A 24186-nucleotide genomic window follows, 5' to 3' on the forward strand; every position below is an offset into this window, starting at 1 on the left:
TCTGTTACCCAGTAAAGCCCCCTTTACCCCTCAGATATACAGTCACTCCCGTGAGGCTCCAGAAAATCCTTTGTACATACTATTTTCTATTCCAAGGTCTATTTGCTAAAAGAACAGTACCACATTACTCACTCCATCCCCCAAAACACACAGATAAAAATCCACTCAGAACTTTCTTCGGCGCCTTCTTACATGGGAGGAAATTACACCTTAGTCCAAAGCACACTTTCCAAGAACCGTGTAAACATTATGCTGAATTTGAGTCTTTGTTTAAAAATTTACCTGTAAAGTCTATAAATCTGTGGTCACCTTGCCTTGTTCACTTAATTCCCAGTAGAACTCTCAAGTGTCTAACTTTTACCCATTCTAGGAAACAACATTCTGGGATCACAGGAGAAAACAAACTTATTTTTCTGTAAAACGATGTCCTTTGACAGTTTTAATTACAGAACATATTTTCTAGAATTTCTTGGAGTGCCAGTCTCTCTTTCAGGAATCCATCACCCCAGGCTCTAGGCCTCTGAGCTGGTCCTTGACATTCTGGGTTCCTCCTCCTGAGATTTGCCTCCCTGCTGCACTAGGATGAATTTCTGAAAAATGTCAATGCTGATCATGGTCCATGCCCACGCAGAAAACCTCCCAGTAGTTCAGGCCTTAATGGAAACATCTTCAGTCTGGTATTCAAAACCCCAGGGCTATTATTTTAATCTGCCCCACCCTTATCAGCTCCCTCTTTCCATAGACAGTCCCCCTGATCCCCCTGACATACTGACATGCCAACAGTCTTCTGGAGGCATCCCATGCACTCCCTTTCTGAGGCTCTCCTTCTTCCTTCATGTTAATGCCCACCACTCTCCATCACATCAGAGAACCCGCAAGCACACAGAGACTCTGCCCCCTTGAAACCAAAACCATCTTTCAAGTCTCTTAAATGCAAGCTCTGCCTGACTGCTGTTTGAATGTAACCTTCCCTGGGCTTGCTTTCTCAGATTGCACCTGGTTCCCAGAACTGATCACTCTTTCCCCGCAACAGTTGTTGATGTGTCTCAACTCCTCTGTCCTACCATATCTCTCTCCCTCCCTTTCTCCCTCCCTCCCTCCCCCCCCCCTCTCTCTCTCTGTTTTTGCTGCATGACAAATCACTCAACTGTGTAGTGGTCTAAGGCGAGCACAGTCATTCTGCGCTCTCTCTCTCTCTCTCTCTCTCTCTCTCTCTCTCTCTCTCTCTCTCTCTCTTTCTCTCTCTCTCTCTCTCTCATCCAAGAGCCAGCTGATGGGTTGGCTTCTTTAGACTGAACACGATAGGACACTCTGCTTCATTTCCCTTGTGTAGAAGGGCTTGATCTTCACAGTGGTCAAAGCTTAATTATGCTCCATGGGTTTGCTATGGAGCCTGGAATGAGGCAGCCACAGTTAACAATGGTCCAGATAAGAGATGTGTGCTCAACTCTCACACAGATGGGTCCTAAGCCGAGGCATAAAGGAAGTGGCCACTATATATAAGGGGAAGACATCACAAAGATATATGGACATGGGCTGGGTAATTTCAAAGTGAGCCAGAGACCGAAGCATCAACAAGATGCTTTATATTTGTAAGCATGCACTTTTCAGAGTGAGAGCTCAAAACTGTCTTTTAAATGGAATTCCTAGCAAGTACATCTAAGCATATCAAGATGAAATCAATAACCTCACTCATGCCATGGGGTTCAAAACAACTACAGACTTTCTTTTAATAATGACTTACATTTTATTGATACAGGGCATTTTAATAACCCTCTGAAACTTTCAGCATACACTTACATATATTAGCTCATTTGGCAGGAGAACATGCAGTGTTTTACATTGCCTAGAGGTGACAATGTCTTTACTGGCTTCTTGTGGGGGAAGGGTCTTTTATTATAGATATTAGGAGCTTTCGGAACAAAACTGGATTGTAGTTGAGGAGACCCAGTCTGCACTAGGCAAGCAGGAAGAGCTGATAGCTTACCAATCTGTCTCCTTGGTTTTCAACATGTCCTTCTAGCTAACCTCTCTGGGTGTCCAAATTAAGTATGGTAAGGAATGGGACCTTAATTCTCGAAGCCCAGTTCTAACCATCTAGAATTGGGAAATTCCAGGCAGGGCTCAACAACCTGCCTTTCTACAGGTGGTTCATGTCAATAGAACACATCTTCTTCCTTGAATACCACCTGATAAGCCAGGTTGCTGTGGACCATTGAAGGGATGGAAGACATCTCTACCAACTTCATCTGACAAAAGATTCACCACCACGCTGTGAAGGATGGGACTCCCGATGGGAGTAGGGACTAAAAGGCTGACACAGCCTTCACCCTGGCCTGCGAGGCTTACAAAGGGGCCATCAGAAAGCCAGAGAAGCTTTCAGCAACCCCACAGCAGAGGTGAAATGAGAAAGAAACAAGCAGCTTTGGCTCTTACTCAAGTGTTTTTGCTACACTTAGGGGCCATGGATTTTCTTTTTTCTTCCTAGTTTGAGTTCTTCTCAGCTCTGGAAAAGTCCTAAAAATACGATAGTATGTTGAAACCAAAATAAAAGAGTACAAGAAGAAAAAAAGAACATTTATAAAATGTGTGTGCTCAATCTCTTCTGGAGGAAGACAATAGAGGGGCAGGAACTGCAACCTTCTGCTCAGCAGTAAGCCGTCCATGTCCACCAGTTCTGCACTTAGAGGCTCCATCAACTACAGACTGACGCAACTACAGACTGACAATGCGCAGGGGCAAACTGCATCTGTGTCGCCTACGTACTATTTTTATTATCATGGTCCTCTAAAACAATATAGCAGTATTTTATACAGTGTTTACATTATCCTAGATATTAGAAGTAATCTAGACATTACGTACAATATTAGTAAAGATGTTGAAGGTAAACATTATAATATTTTATATACAGGATGATTGGACCCATGGATTCTGAGGGACAACTGCTTTTCACAGTTACTTCTTTAAAGGACACTTATCAGATGAGGATAGTGGTATTAGGGGATGCACAAAGTAGACTCTCTCGTTCCAAGAACTACTAGAAAAAGTGCATGGCCATCCCACTGAAACAACCTCAGTGTCTTAAGTCGACTCTTTAGCAATTACTGCACACGTTGGTGCCTTTTTATAGAGCGCACTGGTTACACGTCTGACCTTTTCAACATTGCCGCCCCGATGCATCTCTCCAAACTGCTGAGTGGGCAAAGCAAGGATTCCCCAGGGGGTTGCCCTCTCCCTTCTCCCTGCCTCCATTCTAACAGCACTGCACAAATGATTTGACAGCTCTCTGCAACCTTGCTAAGTTAAAGGTTGGAGAATGCCTGGCTATGACAGGACTTGCCATCAGGGAGATGGAAAAGACAAGGAAAGTCCTTAATCTATCTATCTATCATTCATGTTGTTTGTCTAAAGATCAGATGAGAATGAGATGCCCAAAGGTGAAGAATACTTCCTGGTTTGGGAGCAATACCATGGGTTTTCTAGCAAAGGTAGACAAGATGGCATTACTTTTCAGTAGCTAGCTTTACAAACATACAAATACATATAGAGGGAGAAAAGCACTGTGATTGAAAGCGGTATGTTAATAGAGGAAAATGTCTGACAGCCTGAGGGAGCCTCCTAATAAAGGAGTCCATTTCTGAATAAAACAAACCTGAGTTGGTGAGCAATCACTGTGCTAAGTGCCGTCATCCCCGCCTCCATGGCCTCCTAGCCTCTCCTCCCTTACCGCTCTTGATTACTGCTCAATTTTCCGGAAGCATGTCCATGTGAGTGCAAACAGATGGACTTGCCAGATCACAGTGGCCCATTGATAGGGCCATCGGTCACAGGTGCTGTCCTTACATCACCCTCACAGTGAACTGAGTATGGAAACCACTTACACCTTCCAAGTGGAACTAAACATCTCAGACTGGTGTGAGAAGCATCGCTAAGAGAACGTGAAGAACGTCCTACCCATATGTGCCTTCCATAGAATAAAAAATAGATGAAAACGCATTTATTTCCCAATTTTTCCATCTGTCTTTTTTATGTGCCTCATTTTATTAGTGTTTTTTTGTGAATTTCATACATTATATTTTGATATCACGCATCCCTCTTCCCCGACTCCTCCCAGACACCTCCACTTCATGTGCTTCTTTAATGAATGCTCTTCGGTCTTTAAAAGAAATCTTATGCTGAAGTGTGGTATGTAAAACAAATTAAGAATCTGGGTAGTTCTAGCCAGAGAAAGATGAGGGCTCAGGACCTATCCACTGCACACCCCACAGGCTTCTCTGAGCTTCACGTAGTCTCGGGAACTATTTATCAGACCCTAGAGAGAGCTTCCAAGAGCACTGTTGGAGAAATCATTAGAGCAGATAATCTCCCAAAATCCTCTCCACCCCAAACTCTACCTAGTCCTTCCATAAAAATAAGAATGCATCAATTCAATGGGCTATTCTGCCACCACCCAAATCATCTGCATGAATACTGTGCATGCATAAAACTGCTTAGGTTTAAGTGCAGCTTTAAAAAAAAGACATAATAACGATGCACTCTGGCTATAATTTTCAGAGAATTTATTTGCAGGTGTACAAAACTAGAAGACACAATAATTAAAGTGCTGTGTTAAAATGATTGCCTTTAATAAAATTCTTTAAAGCTAATGTATCAATATGGACAAAAATGTATCTTTTTAAGTAAATGTGCGTGAGGTATATATTTTTAAATTTATCATTTTTTTTCTTAACTATGTGGTGGGGGAGACAGAGACAGACAGACAGTGACTGCAGGATTCCCATTTTCCACCTTAGCATGAGAGATCTGTGATCACAGGGATGTAGCCAGCTTTTTGTGGGGTCTCATGCTCAGAAATCACATCTTTATGCTGTTATCGCAAGTGTTTTGCCCACTGAGTCACTTGCCCAGCCTGAAATGCATGCTTGTAAAGCTTACATTTCTATAATACTTTGATGGCGAATGGAACTCGGGACCAGAATGCCTTAGGAAGTTAACATCTATCATGAGAAAAACAAAAGCATCTTCCACTTCAAAGATGCACCAGAAAACACACATGAGAATCTCCAGGAAGAACCAAATGCTAACAAATCTTCCTAAAAATATGAACAGCCTGTCATTCCTCTGTATAAGAAGTAGATATTCTCCATCAACCAGGAGAACTAGGCCCTAGCCGTCCCCTGCATCTGAGGCACAGCACCATTTGCATTTGGTCAACTTCCTCAGCTTTATTTCTTAAGGTTCCTCAAAGCTAATGCTTTTTTATTCATTATTGTAACAGTTTCTTTTATACCATTTTGTGTTACATATGATGGGAACCACTTCTTGTCAATCTCTGAGGTTCTGTCCCTGACACAAGATGACCTTCAGCTTGCAGCCTTTTGTATTTTATTATTGGCATCAAGCCAAAAATATGTTTTCCTCAGAAAACAGCAGCTACAAATATAATAATAAGCTACATGCTGATTATGGGAAAACCAGACCCAAAATATTGTACCTTAGGATCTGAATATGGAGTAAAAATGCCTAAGTGGATGGACCAGATTTACATAATTTCAAAGATAGTTTGCTTCACTGATTACTAAATTAATGAAGATAATAATTTCATCCAGTTATCCTCTTATAACTTGTTATTTTATTATTAACATCATAGTTGATTCGTATTAAAAACTTACGCATCAGATTGGAGAGACTCAAGTAGAGGCGGGAGGCATGTACCAAGTGTGTCCTTTCTGGCTGGTGGACCACTGGATATAGAGACTCGGGGCAACTTCCCAAAGTCACATCACTTCCAATTTAGAGTTCTCCTACTACTCTGATACCAGATTCAGGAATATTGTTCTGTGTGTTTTCAAGATCTTAGGGCATCCTTTGTACACAGACTCCGGCAAATTATAGATACAGCTCATCATCTATCCCCATGTAGGTCATTCCTGTCAATCTGAAGACAGAGACTTTAAATTCTGGTACCAACATCCCCTTTCACTTCTAACCTTATTTCTCTCCTAACTAGTCTCAGGATGTCAGAAAGGATGGAGTGGTGCAGGGAGGTAGGAAAAAAAAAAATCCAATAAAGTAGCCAAAAATCTGACTTCAATAATCAGTACCCTAATCAATGTTTTATCAAAAATGGGAAATTTGTGAAGGCCTTAGGGTTTCTGTCGCTGTGATGAAATACCATGACTAAAAACAAATTGGGGGGCGGGGGGAAGGGTTTATTTGTCTTACACTTCCAGGTCAGACTCTGTCGCTGGAGGAAGTCAGGGCTTAAGCAGGGCTGGACCCTGGAGGCAGGAGTTGATGCAGAGGCCATGAAGGGGTGCTGCCCACCGGCCTGCTTCCCATGGCTCAGCCTACTTTCTTACAGAACCCAGGATCGGCAGCAGCATGGCGCTGGCACCACCCATAGTGGGCAGAGCACTCCCTCATCAATCACTCATCGAGAAGATGCCCTACAGCTGGTCCTTAGGGAAGCATTTTTCTCAGTTGAGGGTCCCTCCAAGCAGATAGCTCTAGCTTGTACCAAATTTAAATAAAACCAGGCAGCGCAGGGAACTTCACAAGATCGCTCCTAATTCATTTTGGCACATAACTGAGCAAGAAAACTCGTAGACATTTAGAGGGAAGAAGAAAAGGCAGTAAGAGCCAGAAGAGCAGGGAGCTTGCTGTGAGATTCTGTCTTCTAGACTTACTAGAAGCTCTCCCATGAAGTCCTACCAACATTGCTGCCTAAACATGAGCTAAGCAAGACAGACCTGCAAATGTGGGTGAAAGAATGTTCACAAGGCCTCAACCCTAGGTGAAGAACGGCAGGCCACTAAGCAATGATGAGAGTGGGAGAAATAGTCTTCCCCAGGGAAGAGCGCATCAATTGGTTATTGAATGCCAAATGGTCAGCCCTAAAATCATATAGATACGGGCAACATTATACATACTGAACAGGGCATATTTATTTATCTAAGAATGCATGCACTACACACACACACACACACACACACACAGTGTGCACGTGCATGAAGCAAAGAAAAAGAGGTTATACATTTGAAAAAAGTAAGGGGGTACATGAGAAGGTTTAGGGGGGAGAAAATGGAAATGGGAAGTGATCAAATTATATTATAATCATAAAAATAATTATTACAAACAAAAATCTTGAATATGAAAATATAACCTTCTTCTTTGAATTTTCCAAATAACTTCCAAATTACAATGAGATTTTTATTTCAAAATTAAAATATTTTCCTATGTTGTCAGGATTTGTGGGAAAGATTCACCCAGGCAGAAACTGTGTTCATCACAAACAGTAACTAAATGCAACATAGTTTAGCTTTGGGGCACAGGTGAAAAATGTCACCAACCTCAAAAGTCCCAGACCTCTGGCAATACCTCCCCTACAAAAAATATCAGAGGAAAACTGCCTAACATGTGGGCACATAGTTAATTTGAAAAGTGTTCCTCATACTTTATTTTACTTAACAAAATTAGAATGTCATAATTTGTTAAAATGTACATTAATATGATCATTTAGTAAGTTATTAAATTATTATACGGCCATAGAGTGAAATACTTGATGGTTAGTAGATGCTTTCCAAACCATAATGTAGATGATGGTTCAGCCTACCTATGTCATGTATTACCCATCATATACCAGTACATTTATATGATTGAACAAACCAGTATTGCATTTCAAAATGACATAAATTACTACCCTTAAGATCACAAGCCAAAGAACAATCTAAAAGTAACAGAGAGGACATTTTGATGGGATAAATGAAAAGATTTGAGAATATGACCCTTTCAAATAAAAATATGCTAAATGTCATAAAACAATTAATAACTGAAAGATAAGTTAGGGGCAATAATGAAATAAAAGAAGAGATAATACTTTGAAAGAACCCATAATGAAGAAAAAGCTAGAACAGATGGCCACATAGGAAAAATAGGATAAATGATAAATGAAAACACATCACACTCACCACTCTGATAAGAAATGTAAATTAAAGCAAAGGGAATCCCTTTTGCATATTAAGTTTAATTACTTTAAAAATTAATTTCCATAAGAAATCATAAAATGGTGGGTTTTTTATAGTAGAAACTGGTCCAAACTTACTGAAGCAGAGTTTATTATTATAATTTATATATGTGTGTATATATAGTTTCTAATAATCCATCATAAAATAATAATAAATGCTAAGATAATTGTTTTGAAGTTTTCAAAAACATTTTAATGATTTTTTAAGGGTAAAGCTACAGAAGCAAGATCAATATAATGACAAATAATTAGTAAATCATTATATCCCACCAATTAAACACAAAGCAAGTTTTAAATATATTTAGGAAGAACCGGGAACTTTACACACACAAAAAAAATATTTAATTTCATTCTAACAAGATAAAAAAAAACTCTAAACACAGTATTAGTACTACTCTGGTAGGAAGACATATATGATTTTTCTAAGTATCTGTGGGACAGTGAAATTAAAATTAGTGCCTTGTTTGATTTTCTGACTTTTTATCGAATATCTAAAAAAGCTTTATTATGTCTACAACCAAAAAAAAATTATTAATGTGCTTCGTTTGTAGTTTTTTTTTAAGGCACATTTCTCTCCTTCTATCATTTCCTCTTCATCATCTATGAGCCACAGCCATTTCTGCTGCAGGAATCTCCCTGATAGAGCTTTCTATAGGTTTTTCTTCATTCCTTTCCAAGCTCCTCCATGTTCTATTCTCCATTATGGACCCAATTGTGTCACCCAAGTCTACATGCTGAAGCCCAGCCTTTGAAGAGGTGACCCACGTTTATGGGTGTGGCTTGGAGCTGAGGTTGTAATTGGAGGATGAGCCCTTCCACATGGAAGGAATTCATTTACAGACAGTGCTATCAGAGTCCACGGGTTGAGAGCCACTGTTCTAGAACAGTGAGTTCAAATTCAGATCAAAGTTTTAAGCATTCGTTCTGGCCGCATTCCCTTAAGACGTTTATTCCATAGTTTCACTTCTTGATTCTCCTACGTTTCTTACACCACAGCCATCATGACTATAATTAGTGTCTGAAACGTGGAGAGATGAGATTCTTGTGCCTCGACTGAAATTAGTACACTTCTGACTGAGTAGAAACTTAGATAAGGTCCCTCTCTATGAGCTAGAAGAGTGCGCCCACAACCATTTTGGTACTCTGTAGACTTCAGCCTCTAGAACTATGGAAAAAAAAATAAGTCTGCTGTTTAAGACTCACAGTGAGTGATAGGTTGTGAGGGTTGACTGACTAACCCATGGCCCTCAAGCAAGTGGGATTAAACCCTCAGAATTCTTTGGTGAGAAGTGGGGCAGTTTCTCCTACCCACAGCCTTGTACAGATCTTGCACTGTAAATAATCCCCACCCCTTAGCTCTGTTAGATTGTGACTGAGATGCTTAGCTCCACTTCTTCCTTTCCTCTCTGTAAGTTCCTTCTGGACCTGTTCCCTACTCATCAAACTGCCGAACAATTCATTGCCATTGATGTTTTCAGCTTCCCCACGTAGCCTGCATGTACTGCATAAGCTATAAGACTCCAGGAAAATCAGTCGTCAAAGACGCTACTCTATGTGGGGGTATTTCTGCTCTATTCCTCAGGGCACTAGCTGACTAGCTGACCACAGTGTACATCTTTTGAACACTGAATTTTGCTCAGTTCTCCTACATCCAAGATTCCAGTAGCCACACAGCATGGGTGGCCTCCATCAGCAAAGTAAAAACTAGTTTCTGCTTGCAAGCTAAGCTTTCATATCTCCCTTCCTGACCTTGCATGTATTATTTTGAATATAATGTATTTTTAAATTGCTGCACCATCTTAAATATGTAAGGGAGAGCTGAATTAAATATTATTTGTGGCATACCCTGCTTTGCAGAGGGCCTCTAAATCCGATCCCTTATATCAGGTCGATGCCTGAATCCCATTACTTGAGATTACAAATGACTATGTTTGCAAAATCGTGCGGGCACACTTGGAGACGGCATCAAAAATTCAGCCTGTAATGTTAACTTTGTTTGAAAAGATCTTGATTTTTTCCAGGACGCAATTTCAAGGCATTCTGCCCATTCCTTAACTCTGTCTCTGTGAGAGATAATGCATTAATAGCTTAAGGATGACTCGGCAGCTGGTTCTTCAGGAATCATGATCCACACTTAAAATGAGTTCTTAGCTGAATAGAAAGAGACTGTTTTTTTGCTGCAAGGTGCAGGCTACGTACAATGGTTCTCAACCTTCCTGGTTCTGTGACCCGTTATTACAGTCACTCATCTTCCGGTGACCCACAACCATAAAATTATTCCGGTGCTACTTCGTAACTGTAATTTTGCTACTGTTACAAATCATAAGGTAAATATCTGATATGCAGGATATGTGACATGCTGCCCTCCAAGGAATCATGAACAACAGGTGGAGAACCACTGCTTTAGAATGGTGAGATCATCAGAGTTCACACTTAGATCATAGGTTTAAGCCTACACTCCAGCCACAATACCTTAAGGCATTTATTCTCTATTTTCATTTCTTGATTCTCTTACATTTCTTATAGATCAGCTGTCATATGACCATGAGAGATGTCTGGAATATAGACAAATGAGATGCTTGTGCATTAACTGAAATTAGTATATCTCTGAACGGGTAGGTGTGCACATCTCTCTCTCTCTCTCTCTCTCTCTCTCTCTCTCTCTCTCTCTCTCTCTCTCTCTCCTCTCCCTCAATGCATATATATTCAAAAATATTATCAGAAAAATTCAATTATGCTGTCAAATCCAAAATAATATAAGCTTATTATTAAATGAGTCTCAGACTGAGAACATAGCTCTCAAGTCTGCCAACTAAACTTAAAACTACAGAGTTAGAGAATCAGGCAATCAGACCACGCAGACCTAGAGATACTTCAATCTAGTAAAACCATATAGAAAGACTCAAGCAGAGCAGCCTCGAGTTTGATATCAAAGAGACACAAGTAGTGTATGGGCACAGGGCAGCCTATGACCACAGAATTCTAAGATTATAACCTTAAAATACACACTCAAAAAAATAAGTGGCTAGCTACTTGGGTGCAGCAAATCACCAAAGATAGGAGCTAAAACCAATAAATGATCAGCTATTTCTGCGGCTCCAGATTGGGAACCATGCGCAGAGTACCTCCTAAGAGTGTCTCAGAAGTATTAGCCAGAATTTCTGTCTCAAAGGAGTGGCTGGCTGGTGAGGGATCTACTTCAAAGCTCATTTGCATGTCCGAGAGTAGCAGTCAGTTCCTAGCTAACACTAAACTATTCTGCTGGCAGCCTGGTTCCAGGATCCAGCCTGCACTAAAGGAGAGGAAGGGCAGGCTACCAGAAGGCAAAGATCCTTACATGGAGGCATACCTAAGGCTGCCTGCCACAAGGAGGAAACAAATTAGCTGTAAATGAGCTCAAGCTGTTATACGACATAGGTAGAAGAGAAAACAAAACAAACAACAACAACGAACCAAATCATAATATATACGGTTTGAGTAATATTTGAATGGCAAGGTTTAAAATAAGAACAATCTATTTTTCCCATCTCACTGTCCCTTCCTTAAAGAACACTTCACTAGGACCTTGGGCACACACAGCAGGAGGGGCCTCTTTTCTTTTTTTTTTTTTTTTTCTGTTTTGTCCACCACTTTGTTTTGTGTGTTTTATTGTCTTTTCTTTTTTTTTCCATTTTTTTTATTATTATTAATTTATTCTTATTACATCTCAATGGTTATCCCATCCCTTGTATCCTCCCATTCTTCCCTCCCTCCCATTTTCCCCTTATTCCCCTCCCCTATGACAGTTCCTGAGGGGGATTACCTCCCCCTCTATATGATCATATGGTATCAAGTCTCTTCTTGGTAACCTGCTGTCCTTCCTCTGAGTGCCATCAGGTCTCCCCATCCAGGGGACATGGTCAGAGGTGAGGCACCAGAGTGTGTGAGAACGTAATATCCCACTCTCCACTTTACTGTGGAGAGTGTTCTGTCCATTGTCTAGATCTGGGTAGGGGTTTAAGGTCATTTCCTGTTCTTCCCACTGGCCCTGGTGGCCTTTCAGAAAGAGATAAGCATTGTGGGTCAATATTTAACACACTGTAGACATGATCCAAGCACATCTCCCCTTACACACCAGTCACTCTTGAGCCTGTAGTCAGGCATCAGAGTAGCAATCTTTAAGATGCCCTTTCTTTGCATCCCCTAACATGTGTTATCCAGAATGCCTATATCAGCTCACATCTTAAAGGACTTTTAACCAGTCTATGTTATTATCCAAGTACCCTTAGCAAAAATAGCAGAGTTGAAATCCATGTCACCACAGCATGTAATTATTCGTTGGAATTTTTCTTGTAGTGACAACAAAGAACATCTTGTCATTTCTGGAGACAGAATAAGTAAAGAGAGAAGAAGACAAGGTCTGTAGAAGGCACACTGGAGATATTCTTTTATCCTTTCACAAGATGGCACACAAGGGTCCTATTGGAAATCAGGGGCACTAGATACCCAGAGAACATAGGAAAGCTGGTACGCACATCATCTCATTTAAAGATACCCACAGAGGGTGAGCATCCAGGGAAAGTGCAGGACCACAGAGAGAAGCGATGAGCCACACATGTTCACACTGGGTGCACAGAAAACAGACAAACACACACACACACACACACACACACACACACACACACACACACACACTCCTACTGAAGAATGTGCCTATTTGTTCAGTTTCTTCCAGGAGCACCGCTCCCATCTCAGTGGAATTAAACAACAGAAAAAAGCAGAGAAAGGGAACTGAGCAGACAAACTTTCCACCTGACTAACTCTTCACACACAGAGTTTAAGAAGAGGGGAAAGAAAACATTAATGTACTTCTCCTCGTGTGCTCTTGTGAATTCCCATTTCTACAGCACCGGGATGATGGAGAGGTGGGATGGTGGAGAGGGAGCATTACACAGGCCCAGAGATGCCCAGGTAACAAGTGAATAAACAGCCAGTAAACGGGGGGGGGGGGGTTTGGGGGAGCGTTTGAGTCAGTTGTCTCTCCTTCTGAAGCATGACTGATGCTAGGTCATCCTGCAGCACAAGACTCCTAGGTGACCTCGTTTGATCTGGTTAGATCATCTGTTTTAACTACGGAGGCACTTAATTGTGGCACCAGTTAATATGCGTCAAACCGTGCACTATCCTACAAACATCCAGGGCTCAGCTAATGAGGAAATTCACAAAGCCCTTTCTCAAACATTGCAATAATAACCATTGTAGCAGTTCTGATAGGAATCACCTCTGTAACACAATGTGCACCCTTGCCCCCAAATTTCTCTCTAAGCTTCTGATTTCATCAACTGAAGGTGGCATGAGAAAAGCTGTCACTCATGAAAATCTACCCCTCAGACATTTGCAAATGCCCAATTATAAATAGCAATATTAAGGGAATAATTCTTTTTTTATATAGTAGCAAGTTCTTCTCTTTACAAAATTTTTATTAAATATTTTTTACATATACATTTATATTATTACACAGATATACAATAAACTACCTACAGCAAGAAGAACCATAGCACAATCAGGAATTATATATATGTTATATTCATAGTGTTTTGGCTATTTGTATTTGGCAGCCTTGAAGAAAACATCTTTCCTATCTTGATGAGTCTAAAATTCTGAATGTAAATCAATATCTATCATATCTCATCATTATCAACTTAAAACATCTATCTAGACCTAAAAACATCGTAACTCCTAAACAACTAAGCTTAACTGTAAAACTAAACTATCTGATCTTCAACCCCATCAGAGACTTGAAAAGGAATAAAATTAATTACCTAAGAACTTCCTTATGGAGATGGCGGAGGTGGCTTCAAATGTGGCAAATCAGCCACTGAGCAAAATGTCCTCATTTCTACCACAAACAGAATCCTGCCTAAAAATGGACAAGCTTGGATGCAGGCAGAGTCGATGGCCAAATTCTACCAAGACAGGGTAAGCAAGTCCCCAATAGTTCCTGCCTCACAAATTTGTCTGTCAGATATACTGGGCCAGAAGGCTGAAGATGATGCTCCAACATTATACAGAATTTTGGGTCACTGTTCAGGCAGCAAACCATCTCTGTCATCTTTTCATTTGTGAGGCTGGTAACCTGCACTCCCTGTATACTCAGGTAATAGAGAACAATTCGTATGTGTCATGCAATCATCGCCTGGTGTCTGAAAACTACAAGTGAAAAGTCTCCTTGACTTCTACTTCAATGTCTCTTCCCACCAGTGTGCGCTACCATCTCAGCATGACACACAGCAGCCTCTGTCCTAAAGAAGTCACTTTAGAACATTTCCTTGTTTGGTTTTATTTTTATCAATTCATAAGAAGAGTGGCAAAAACAACACTGGGCGTGCGGTATGGATTCTGAGAAGTAAATCGTTCCACTGAGCTGTCATCAATACCCATGAGCACATAGCCCCTCATACATGGGATTCACATTTATGCACCAGCAAAACAATGAATGACTTATGGGTCATCCCTTAGAGACTGATAATAAGCACAGGAGTTAAGGTATTTACTAATTATGTTGTGTTAGAGACTTCTAGTGCACAAATTAAATATCTAAAGCACAGATTGAAACTATTGAGTCTCACTTCCCTTTCAGTGGCCCTGTGCAACTGCAAGACAGATACGCTTACCATTGGATGCTTGTGGAAAACACAGATTAAATACAGCACATTATGGCCAAGGTTTGCCCTTTCTCCAGAGCAATTAATACCTTGAATTTTCTCAAAAAAATAGAAGATATGACTGTTACATATACCAACCATGTACTTTCAACGCAAGTGGTTAAAAGCCTTAGGTAACCTTGGATTCTGTCTTTGATTAAAAAAAAATAGACAAAAAACTATGAGCTCTTCCTCTGTGACTCCTATGACACCTAAAAGAATAATCACAGCAATTATGCATCAGAAGAAAAGAAGTGATAATTGCAAAAACGAAATGCTCAGCTATCACTTGGCTAGCTGGCACGGGCACTAACTTTTATATTTCCCCATGGGGGCATATATGAAAGAAGCACAGAGTGGAAGAGAGATGAAATGCAATTATCAGGACCTGGGGATTTATTCTGCCTGCCCCACAGAAGAAAGGCGTGGAGGAGCAGCAGCCAGAACAGTCCCTTCTGGCTCTCTGCCTAAGACAGGAAAGTGCTGCTCTCTGTCCACTTACCCTCTCAGCAAGGGTGGCATGGCTCATGCCTTCTACTCTGCTTCCTCCCTCCTTGGCCAGTGCCTTACCATCTCAAGTTTATTCCAGAAACAGAGGGTTCTTCTCTCTCTCTCTCTCTCTCTCTCTCTCTCTCTCTCTCTCTCTCTCTCTCTCTCTCTCTAATGGCTTACTGAGACATTGGTCTGTTTCAGCTGAGCAAAGGTATACTACGCTGCTAGAGTTTCAAAGGAAAATACTGCTTTTGTTTTGCCTTAGTCTACTGCAAAAGATTAATAGTTCCAAAGGCAGACCAAATAATAGTTATAATAAGAGTTATGGATGAAATAAATCTTAGTCTACAAAAGGCAAAAATAGGAAGGCTAGACCAGGTGTGGAGTTGAAACCAATTCATTTTCTCTCCTATCACCACTGAACTGTGCACACTAGGACTTGGTGGATTATCACCTTATGCATAGGCAGTTATTGTTTTTATATCTGGACATAGTTTTTTTTTGGATACAAAAGGGACTGGTTGGTTTGCTGTGCTGTTACTGTGACTTTGTACATGTCCAAGGTAGTTGTCAGCACCAACATCACCATCCTCAACTGATCTAGATGTCATGTAGGCATAAATGACAGGCATTGCTTTTTAAGGGACATTGAAATAATATTTTTGAGATAAGTTGTGAATGGGCACTACGTTCAAGTGCTTTAATTTTGTTTTTATTTTTAATTAAAAATGTCTTAATGTATTATATATGTTGCTCTATGCTTTCTCATTCCTATTCCTTTATCTATTATTTCTGCTGAAGGAAGCAAGACTGAAGAATCTCATGATTATAGAGAACTGCATAAGACAAATGGATTCCGAATTTGCTTTAATATGGTAAAATAGTACTCGTAATTAAAGAAACGTAAGTTAATAAAAATGCCTTCTGATGGGAGAGGAGGATTAATTTCCTGTTCAAAACATTAACTCACCAAGAGCAACATTTTACAGCACATGGCCTGGGGAGAGAGTTCTAAGGCATTTATGAGAGGTGACGTAAGAAAAGACTCTATGGTGGCTTCAGGTTGGCATGTGTCTTCAGTTGGAGTTATTCCAGAGCATTCCCTACCTCCCCCACAGATCACAAGTCTGAAAACATAGAACTGGGCAGTGGTGACCTAAACTTTCTGGACCATAGAAGTTCCTATGAAAATAGAATCATTTGGTAGAAATGTTGTGTCTTACAGGATGTCTTTGGGAGCAGTGCTCTGCAGCACTAGTCCATAAAGCCTGTGTATTTCCCACATGAGGAGAGCTTGGTAATATATATTTCAGAGCACCCACTCATGAGTCTTCTCTAGCTCAGTGCTTTGAAAAGTCAAGGCACACAATAAATGCTAGGAATCATGTGCTAATTCCAGAAATCATGCCAGGGCCTCAGATTCTGTCTGTCTAACAGGCTGATGCTTCAGGCCCATGACCTTCTCTTTGATTAGCAAAGAGCTCAGAGACACTCATCTCCTTCAGCTGAAGGTGCCCAGATGTTCAGCCCACACTGCTATCTCATCTTTTCTTTATCCTGGAAGTTCTAAGTACGCAAAAGATGCTTACCAGTAAAATCTGTTGGGTGTGATGCGCTCATGCATGAGTTGCCATCGTCTTCCAAAGTCCATGGAGCTGTAAAGCTGAAAAACAGTGAATAAACCAAATAAGTTAGGGGCTAAATGCAGACATAAACACGGGTGTTCCCCTGCCATCAAATTCCAACATCAGGGTACTAGCAATATCCAAGTAGATACCCAATTTACTCAGATAAAAATGCAAGAATCACATTGTTCATCATGTTGCCTCCTTGATCTATTTGTTAATTGGCTGATGCTTTTGATCTGAGTATAATCTTTCTGATGGATATCACTGACTCTTCATAGATAAAACATTTAAGGGAATTCATATTCTTTTGTTTTAAAACACATGATCCTCCCCACATTCTCAGGACTCACTCCAAAGATTGTGGCAACAGGAAATAGACAGATTCTGCACCCTTGGGGGAGAAGTGCATTGTGTAAAACTGTTCATCACTTCTTATCTAAGCTAATGTTATATGCAACATGTTATGCTCTTTGATTTCCTTGTTTATGATTTACATCATATAGGCACTATGAAATGGAACTGTTTAATGCCACCAGAAATGCCAGGATGATGACAACACCTGCCTTAGCAAGATGGTAGGAGTAAACCTATCTCAGAACATTTCCCTCCCTCCATACACACGATAAACAAGAAAATCTGTAAACAAACAAAAAAGTAAATAAAAAACTTTGTAACCATTCCAGTCTATATACCTCTCTTCTTTCTCATCTTTTATTTTTATGTGTATAGTGGGATTTAGTGTATGGTCGTGTATAGTCTATTTTACTAGTTTAGTCAGATTACTTTTCTACTAATTATATGGGTGTAGTCTCACTCTATAACAACCTGTGAAAAATTGACTACAAATCACTTTCAATCAAATAAGTATTTTAAGGCACAAAGCCTGATTCTAAATGACAGCGAATAATGATAGTGGTGGTATTAATAATTCTACCATGTTGTGCTTTCAAATACATCAGACCATACAGTTTAGATGAAAGTAAGGCAGTGATCACCAGCATCAACCCCTGCTCACCAACGGTCTCTGATCCATCAAGACAGACGTGATTATCGCATTCATGATTCTGCTACTGCACTTACTAGCTGCCTAGTGCTACTAATGATTGGTATGCTGCTGCTGCTGCTTCTGAAAGGCGCCTTATGGTAAGGGTTGAGTTTACATGCTTCAGTCACCTGCATGTAAGAGACAATGGATTTAGGCTGCTTGAACAAAAGCCCTATTTTTTCTGAAACTCAATCTTAGAGAAGTTGAATTTGGGTTGAGAGATCCAGAACTTAAATTTTCTAATGACCAGCACAACTCTCCTACCAAAAAAAAGTTTGTGTCTACTGTATTGTGATCATTAAACTACATTTTGGGAATGCTGCACACAAAATTCTATTGGTAGAGAAATCAGAAGAATTGAGAAATGAAGCAGGTGGCCCTTAACATAAAGAAAAAGGAGCACGTGCGGTGAAACCCCTAAATAGTGTCCTCTTTACCTAGCACCTGTAGAGTTGTACTCTCCAGAACCTCACTGTCAGGTCACGTGGTCATGTTCCAAGTCCGTTATTTCACATTACATTTGACAATTAATCTAAAAAATCTTTATGGCATTCAGAAAAATTTTTGATCTTTTTATGTTTTATTAGGCTTATATTTATTAAACAGTGGCATCCTGAAAAAACATAATTTTCTGCTGATAGAATTAGTTATTTCCATAATTTAGTAGACATATAGATTGATGCTATTGACATTTACTTTCATTTTCAAAATACTATATGAGAGTGATGGATATATGCTATCAGTTCCATTTTGTATCTCAAAGTAGCAACATTTGATGCTGAAGGTGACTGTAGCAATTGCACACAAAACCAGGATGACTCTCCCGGATTAACTGATCTCAAGTTTCTACCCTTCTCCAGCAACTCTACAGGAGTTCTCACAGTATCTATGCAAGCTGTGCTCTCCCTCCAAGAATAAGAGCTAATTGTTATATTTCCATTTCTCTATATAGGGAAAATAGGCAAAACTAGTGTCCATTGCTCCTATTTCTCCTTTATGTATCAACTCAGTGAGTAAAGCAATACTGGCTTAAGACTATTAAGCTACATGTCATATAATAGCAAATCTCATTATTTTTATTGAAAAATAATTATTATATGCATTATATCTTTATGAGTTCAATGGACATATTTATGTATGGTGAGATTGTGAAATAGTAAAATTACACTCAATAAATCCATCATATCACATAGTTACCATTTGTAAAGTTAAAACACTTAAACTCTACTTTTCTAGAAATAATGAAATATACAATGCATTTATTTACATTACTATTCTGGGAAAGAGATCACTAAAACTTACTTTTCTTATACAGATAAATTTTCCCTTTGCTCCGTTTTTGTTGTTGTTGTTGTTTTGTTTTGTTTTGTACCTCCTACTTCCCGGCCTCTGATGGCCATCTACCCTTGACTAGTCTTTGATGCCAGCTTAAGATTCCATAAATCAGTGAGATTGGATTGACTTTGATTTCCTATTCTTCACATCTAATTCCTTGGGAAGAAAAATGTAACTCTACTGAGAATACATACATACAGGAATGCCATGTGATAGGGGAAATTGGTACTGAAATAATGCCACACACACACACACACACACACACACACACACACACACACACACACACACCAGGGAAAGATAGAGAGACCTGAAACATTGATAGAAGTAGAAATGGAACATCGAGGTTCCATGAGGAAATAAATCTTGAGCTTCTCCTTTAGAGACAGCTAGCACGAGTTCACAAGAAGTTGGACAGAGATTTACGAAGTAGAAGGGACAATTAGACCAAAAGGGCCAAATGACCAATATCCTGAAATTGGCTTACAGGAGCACTTAAGGACATGATGGCTATTCTTTACTAAAAGGAGTTCCTCTGCCCACCCACTTTCTGATCTAACTTTTCATCATTGGCCTATATCTATTTTTGTTTGTTTCTATGCAGTATCTATATTTATCCTGGAAATGAGATGGATCAGACCAGTAATTGGGAAGAAGATATCAATACACTTAATTGCAAGAATTGATTTTTCTAAGTAGGACTTCAAGAAATGACTTACTTTCCTTCCTGTGGCAGATATCGGAGGGCCTGATGCTCAGACTGAAGAGGTATATTTCCCAATTATATGTAGGAGGCTCCTGAATCTAGCCATAACAAAGAGATAACTGTCTTGTGTCTTCCTCTGCTGACAATGCAAGAGGCTCACACTGACATGCTGGACCCTACCCTTGGGGTGGTTATCAGTCCCTCTGCCGTGGAGGACCCTGATGGAAAGGGAATGCTCCCTGGAGCCCACTCTTCGGAGAAGCATGGCTCCTCTCATCACATGATCTTCCTGCCACAGAAAAGATAAGCAGTACTGGTCTCCTCCCTTGTCTCTGATCTCGCTTTCTTAGCTCTTCAACTTGACTGATGAAGGAAAAATTAAATTGAATTTTCCACCTATGGGAAAATTCAGATAAATAGAAAGGAGAGACTCCACACACAAAGGGCCCAGGCTTAGCTACCTTTTCTCTCAATGTAAGGCGAGTTGTGGAGTCTGGATTGTATTTTCATCCTACCACGAGCTAGGTCTTTGTAGCCTCTTCATTCTGAGACTGTTCGCCCTCTCCAGTCAGACATGCATTCACTCATCCATTTACTCACAGAAAGCACCTGAAACGAATCTCATGCTGTGGGCACTGAACTAAGAGCAAGGCTTACAAAGATGAAATGCACGATGGCCAGCGGAAAACAGAATTACATGTAATTATATGGCAATCTCTGAGAAGGTACAGGAAACTAGGGTTTTCCTCTTCATATCATCTACACTTTAAAATTTATTATGAATCTAAGTGTATTTTATAATTAAAACTGTAAAATGAAAGGAGATGAAATAGTGATTTTTGCAAAAGGAGGTATAGGAAGAATATCAATGTTATGAAAACAGTAATGATATATTATTTAAACACAAAAGATATAAAATGTTTGTATAACTATTATAAGCTTGAAATATATTAGAAGAAATAAGCCAAAATATTAGTAATGCTCATCTTTAAATTACAGGATAATGAATTGTATGTATGTATGTATGTATGCATGTATGTATATGTGTGTATGTGTGTATTTTTAACATCTACTTTATTTTCAGCTATTTATTTACAATGGACACATATTATGCTTCAGAAATCATGTAAGTACATTTTATTCTATGTATATTTTGCATGGAGTGATTTTCATATTAATGGACATATTGCTATATTTTTATTCTTAAGATGATAGAAATTAAAACAAGTTTTTAAAATGCAGGAACTACAATTAGACAAAATAAGAGGATATTTCTCACAGAATTTCATTTCACATAACTTGCCATGTATTGTGGTGTGTGCTTATATTGATAAGCAATGCATCAGATCATGGGGTATTTATATGGCTTACTTGCCTACAAATTGATGCTCCTTATGTAACATTAAAATACAAGCTACTTTGCAAATACCAAAAAGCCCTAAATCAGTCCTTTTTTTTTTTTTTGGTAAAATGTTATACATACTAAGCCATATTCTGCTCTATATCCCACTCCATGACACTCCCTGACAATGACATCATCCCTATACATCACCAAAAAACTAATCAGACTTTCTCCTTTCCCCATCTTTGGTATATATTATGCCCTCAGGTTTCCTAACTAGGCATAGCAACAATGATGCTGATGACAATTACGATGACAACAACAACAACACACATACACACACATACACACACACATACACACGCATACATACACATACACACACACACACTCCCAAATGAGTCACAGAACAGCTGAAAATATAGAAGAACAAGCTCTTGTCCTTATTGATTCAGCTATTAGTTCCCTAATTACATCAGCCTGCCAGGGAAAGGCATCTGAGAGCTGATGGACTAAAGAGGTAATTTTGATCAATAGCATATTCTGTAGGGAGAGCAGCAGGTTATACCTGAAATTTAAGTTCAGTAAAATAACGCAAGCTCATTAGAAGTGTCAGGCATTACTATGAGCTGACAAAGAAATGCGGTGAAGGCCCCTATTCCCAGTGTCTGGAAAGGTTATTTTAGGTAGAAATAGATCTTTGCAGCTGCAATGAGGTAAGATTGAGATCACTAGGGTGGGCCCTCATCCATGTGACTAGCGTCCTCCTATGGGGAAAGACAGCAACAAATGGAGGACAGCGGAAAAAACACAGAGGGGATTGTCACATCAAGACAGAGGGCCAAAAGCAACTGCAAGCCAAGTGTTGCCTTTGGTGGCTGACAAACCCACCACATTGGTGGGGGGGCAGGGAGGAGTCCTCCATAAGTTTTGAGGGATTGGAACCCGACCGACATCTTGACTTTAGAATTCTGCCCTCCAAAGAGACAACACATTTCTGTTCTAATTGAGTGGGTTGTGGTATTTTGTTGAGTCACTTGACAGGAAGTACCGCAGGCAACACAGACCAGGGGAGCAGGCAGCAGGGAGGAGGGCTGAATCACAGGCCTTGGTGCATCTCCTCGCTGCCACTGCCTTATTTATACGGGGGCATGAATTATACACGGTCAGGTGCCTGGTTTAGAGTCAGATTGTTGTCTCTATAACTGAAAGACACAGACTCATCTGCCTACATTGCTTTGCCCATGCAGTTTAGAGGACCATGAACTCCCAAGACCTTTTCTAAGAATGGTGAGTTCGTAATAATCACATAGAAATAACAAATACAGTCAGAAAAGGCAAAAGAATGTGTGGTTTAGAGACATATTTGGTGTTCATGTCAGCCTCTCATCAGGAAGTCTATCTCCCATTTAGAAGGAAAGGAGGTATTGGAACACATCTATATAGAAGTTCTCACTTAGAGGAAAGCTCTACTTGATGCTTAAATGCCCAGAAGAAGCTAAGGAGTTTAGACCACACCCGGTTACTTATGAAAAATATCGTCTCTGAAATAAAATAGCCAGGCTAGGTGTGTAGCTCAGTGGTAGAGAGATTCACTAACATGTACAAGATCATGGATTCAATCCCCATCAACACACACACACACACACACACACACACACACACACACACACACACACACTGTTTCCTTTGCAAATGGTCTCTACCTTTTTCTTTAATGGCACAAAGATAAGTGAGGGAGGACTTAGCTGGCCAATATGGGGCTGCTGGGAAAACAAGACTGCAACAATGTTTGCAAGAAAACAAAGAGAATCCAGGGTCACACAGTTGTAGATAGTCTTTCCCACTGTGCCACTGTATGCAGCCTCCAATACTCTCTAAAGAATCTCTGCTGTCACTATCATTGAGAACAAACTCACCTAACACTCCTGCAAGTTCTACAGAACAGATGACAGCCTTGGTCCTCAGCCCTTGGTGCTTAGTTTCAGGCATCCCTGGGTCCCAGTCTGCTGCAGGCGTGGCTGGCATACCTGCCCTCTACCCTGAACTTTGCAGCCCAGGGGCAGGGTCTTTCCCTCACTATTCTATTGAGACAATTTGGTTCCCCACTCTACTTTTTCTTTCATTCTCCTCTCTCTTTCTGTATCTCTCTTCCCCTTCTCTTCCCTCTCCTCTCTCTGAGCCACAGCCTCCCTCACATGGTAGCTGAGAGCTGCTTCCAATAAACCTACATTTATATATAACTTCATCTTGTAATCAGCTCATTCCTCCATTTCAATCACTTGGGAGACAACATTTCCCCCATAAAGACATCAATCTAAATGAGGCATATGGTGCTTCCTTAGCCCTGTCTCTATACAGAGGGCAACATTTTTCTTTCTTTCTTGAAGATTTCTAGCCATGGGATTTTTTTCCACTCTAATGGATTCCTTCACTCACTATTTAACAAATACAAATCATACATCAATTAAGAGCCAAACATTATATTTGGGCTTGGGGATACATTGTAAATAAAATGAACAAAAACTGTCTGCCTTCAAGGATCTTACATTCAAGTGAAGATGAAGAACTAAAAGACCCTGAATCCCATAATACAAGGGAACAAGATTATGAGAGAACACTGTTGTTACTCTTACTTGTTAAACACAGGCTCACCTCTTGGCACTAAACACAGAGAAAAAGATCCTTTACTTACTCAAGAGGAAAATTTTCTCATTTATACTGAAACACTTGGCCCTCTGGAGCTTTCTTCTATTTTCCTGCTATTGATAGAGACAATAGTTCAAAAAAGGTTTTTCTTTCCTATTGACTTCCAGGGGTAAATGCACTGACACTCAGCAGAGGGCATTTCTCCACAATGCTGGTAAGAGGCAGGGAGCCCACAGGGAAAGAGCTCCATCTAACACTGGGCTTATCTGCACTTCAGCTT

General features: G+C 40.0%; 1 protein-coding gene across 1 annotated transcript in view; it reads right to left on the reverse strand.

Annotated features, from left to right (window-relative positions):
* Positions 1-24186, reverse strand: part of SORCS3 (sortilin related VPS10 domain containing receptor 3) — a 613431-nt gene that overhangs the window by 198085 nt on the left and 391160 nt on the right. The window contains exon 5 of the mRNA XM_084772036.1: positions 16791-16864. Coding sequence (XP_084628162.1) covers positions 16791-16864 — 74 coding nt within the window. The remainder of the gene's footprint in view (positions 1-16790; positions 16865-24186) is intronic.

The sequence above is a fragment of the Acomys minous genome (genome assembly GCF_964271855.1).
Source record: "Acomys minous genome assembly, chromosome: 2".
Classification (NCBI taxonomy): domain Eukaryota; kingdom Metazoa; phylum Chordata; class Mammalia; order Rodentia; family Muridae; genus Acomys; species Acomys minous.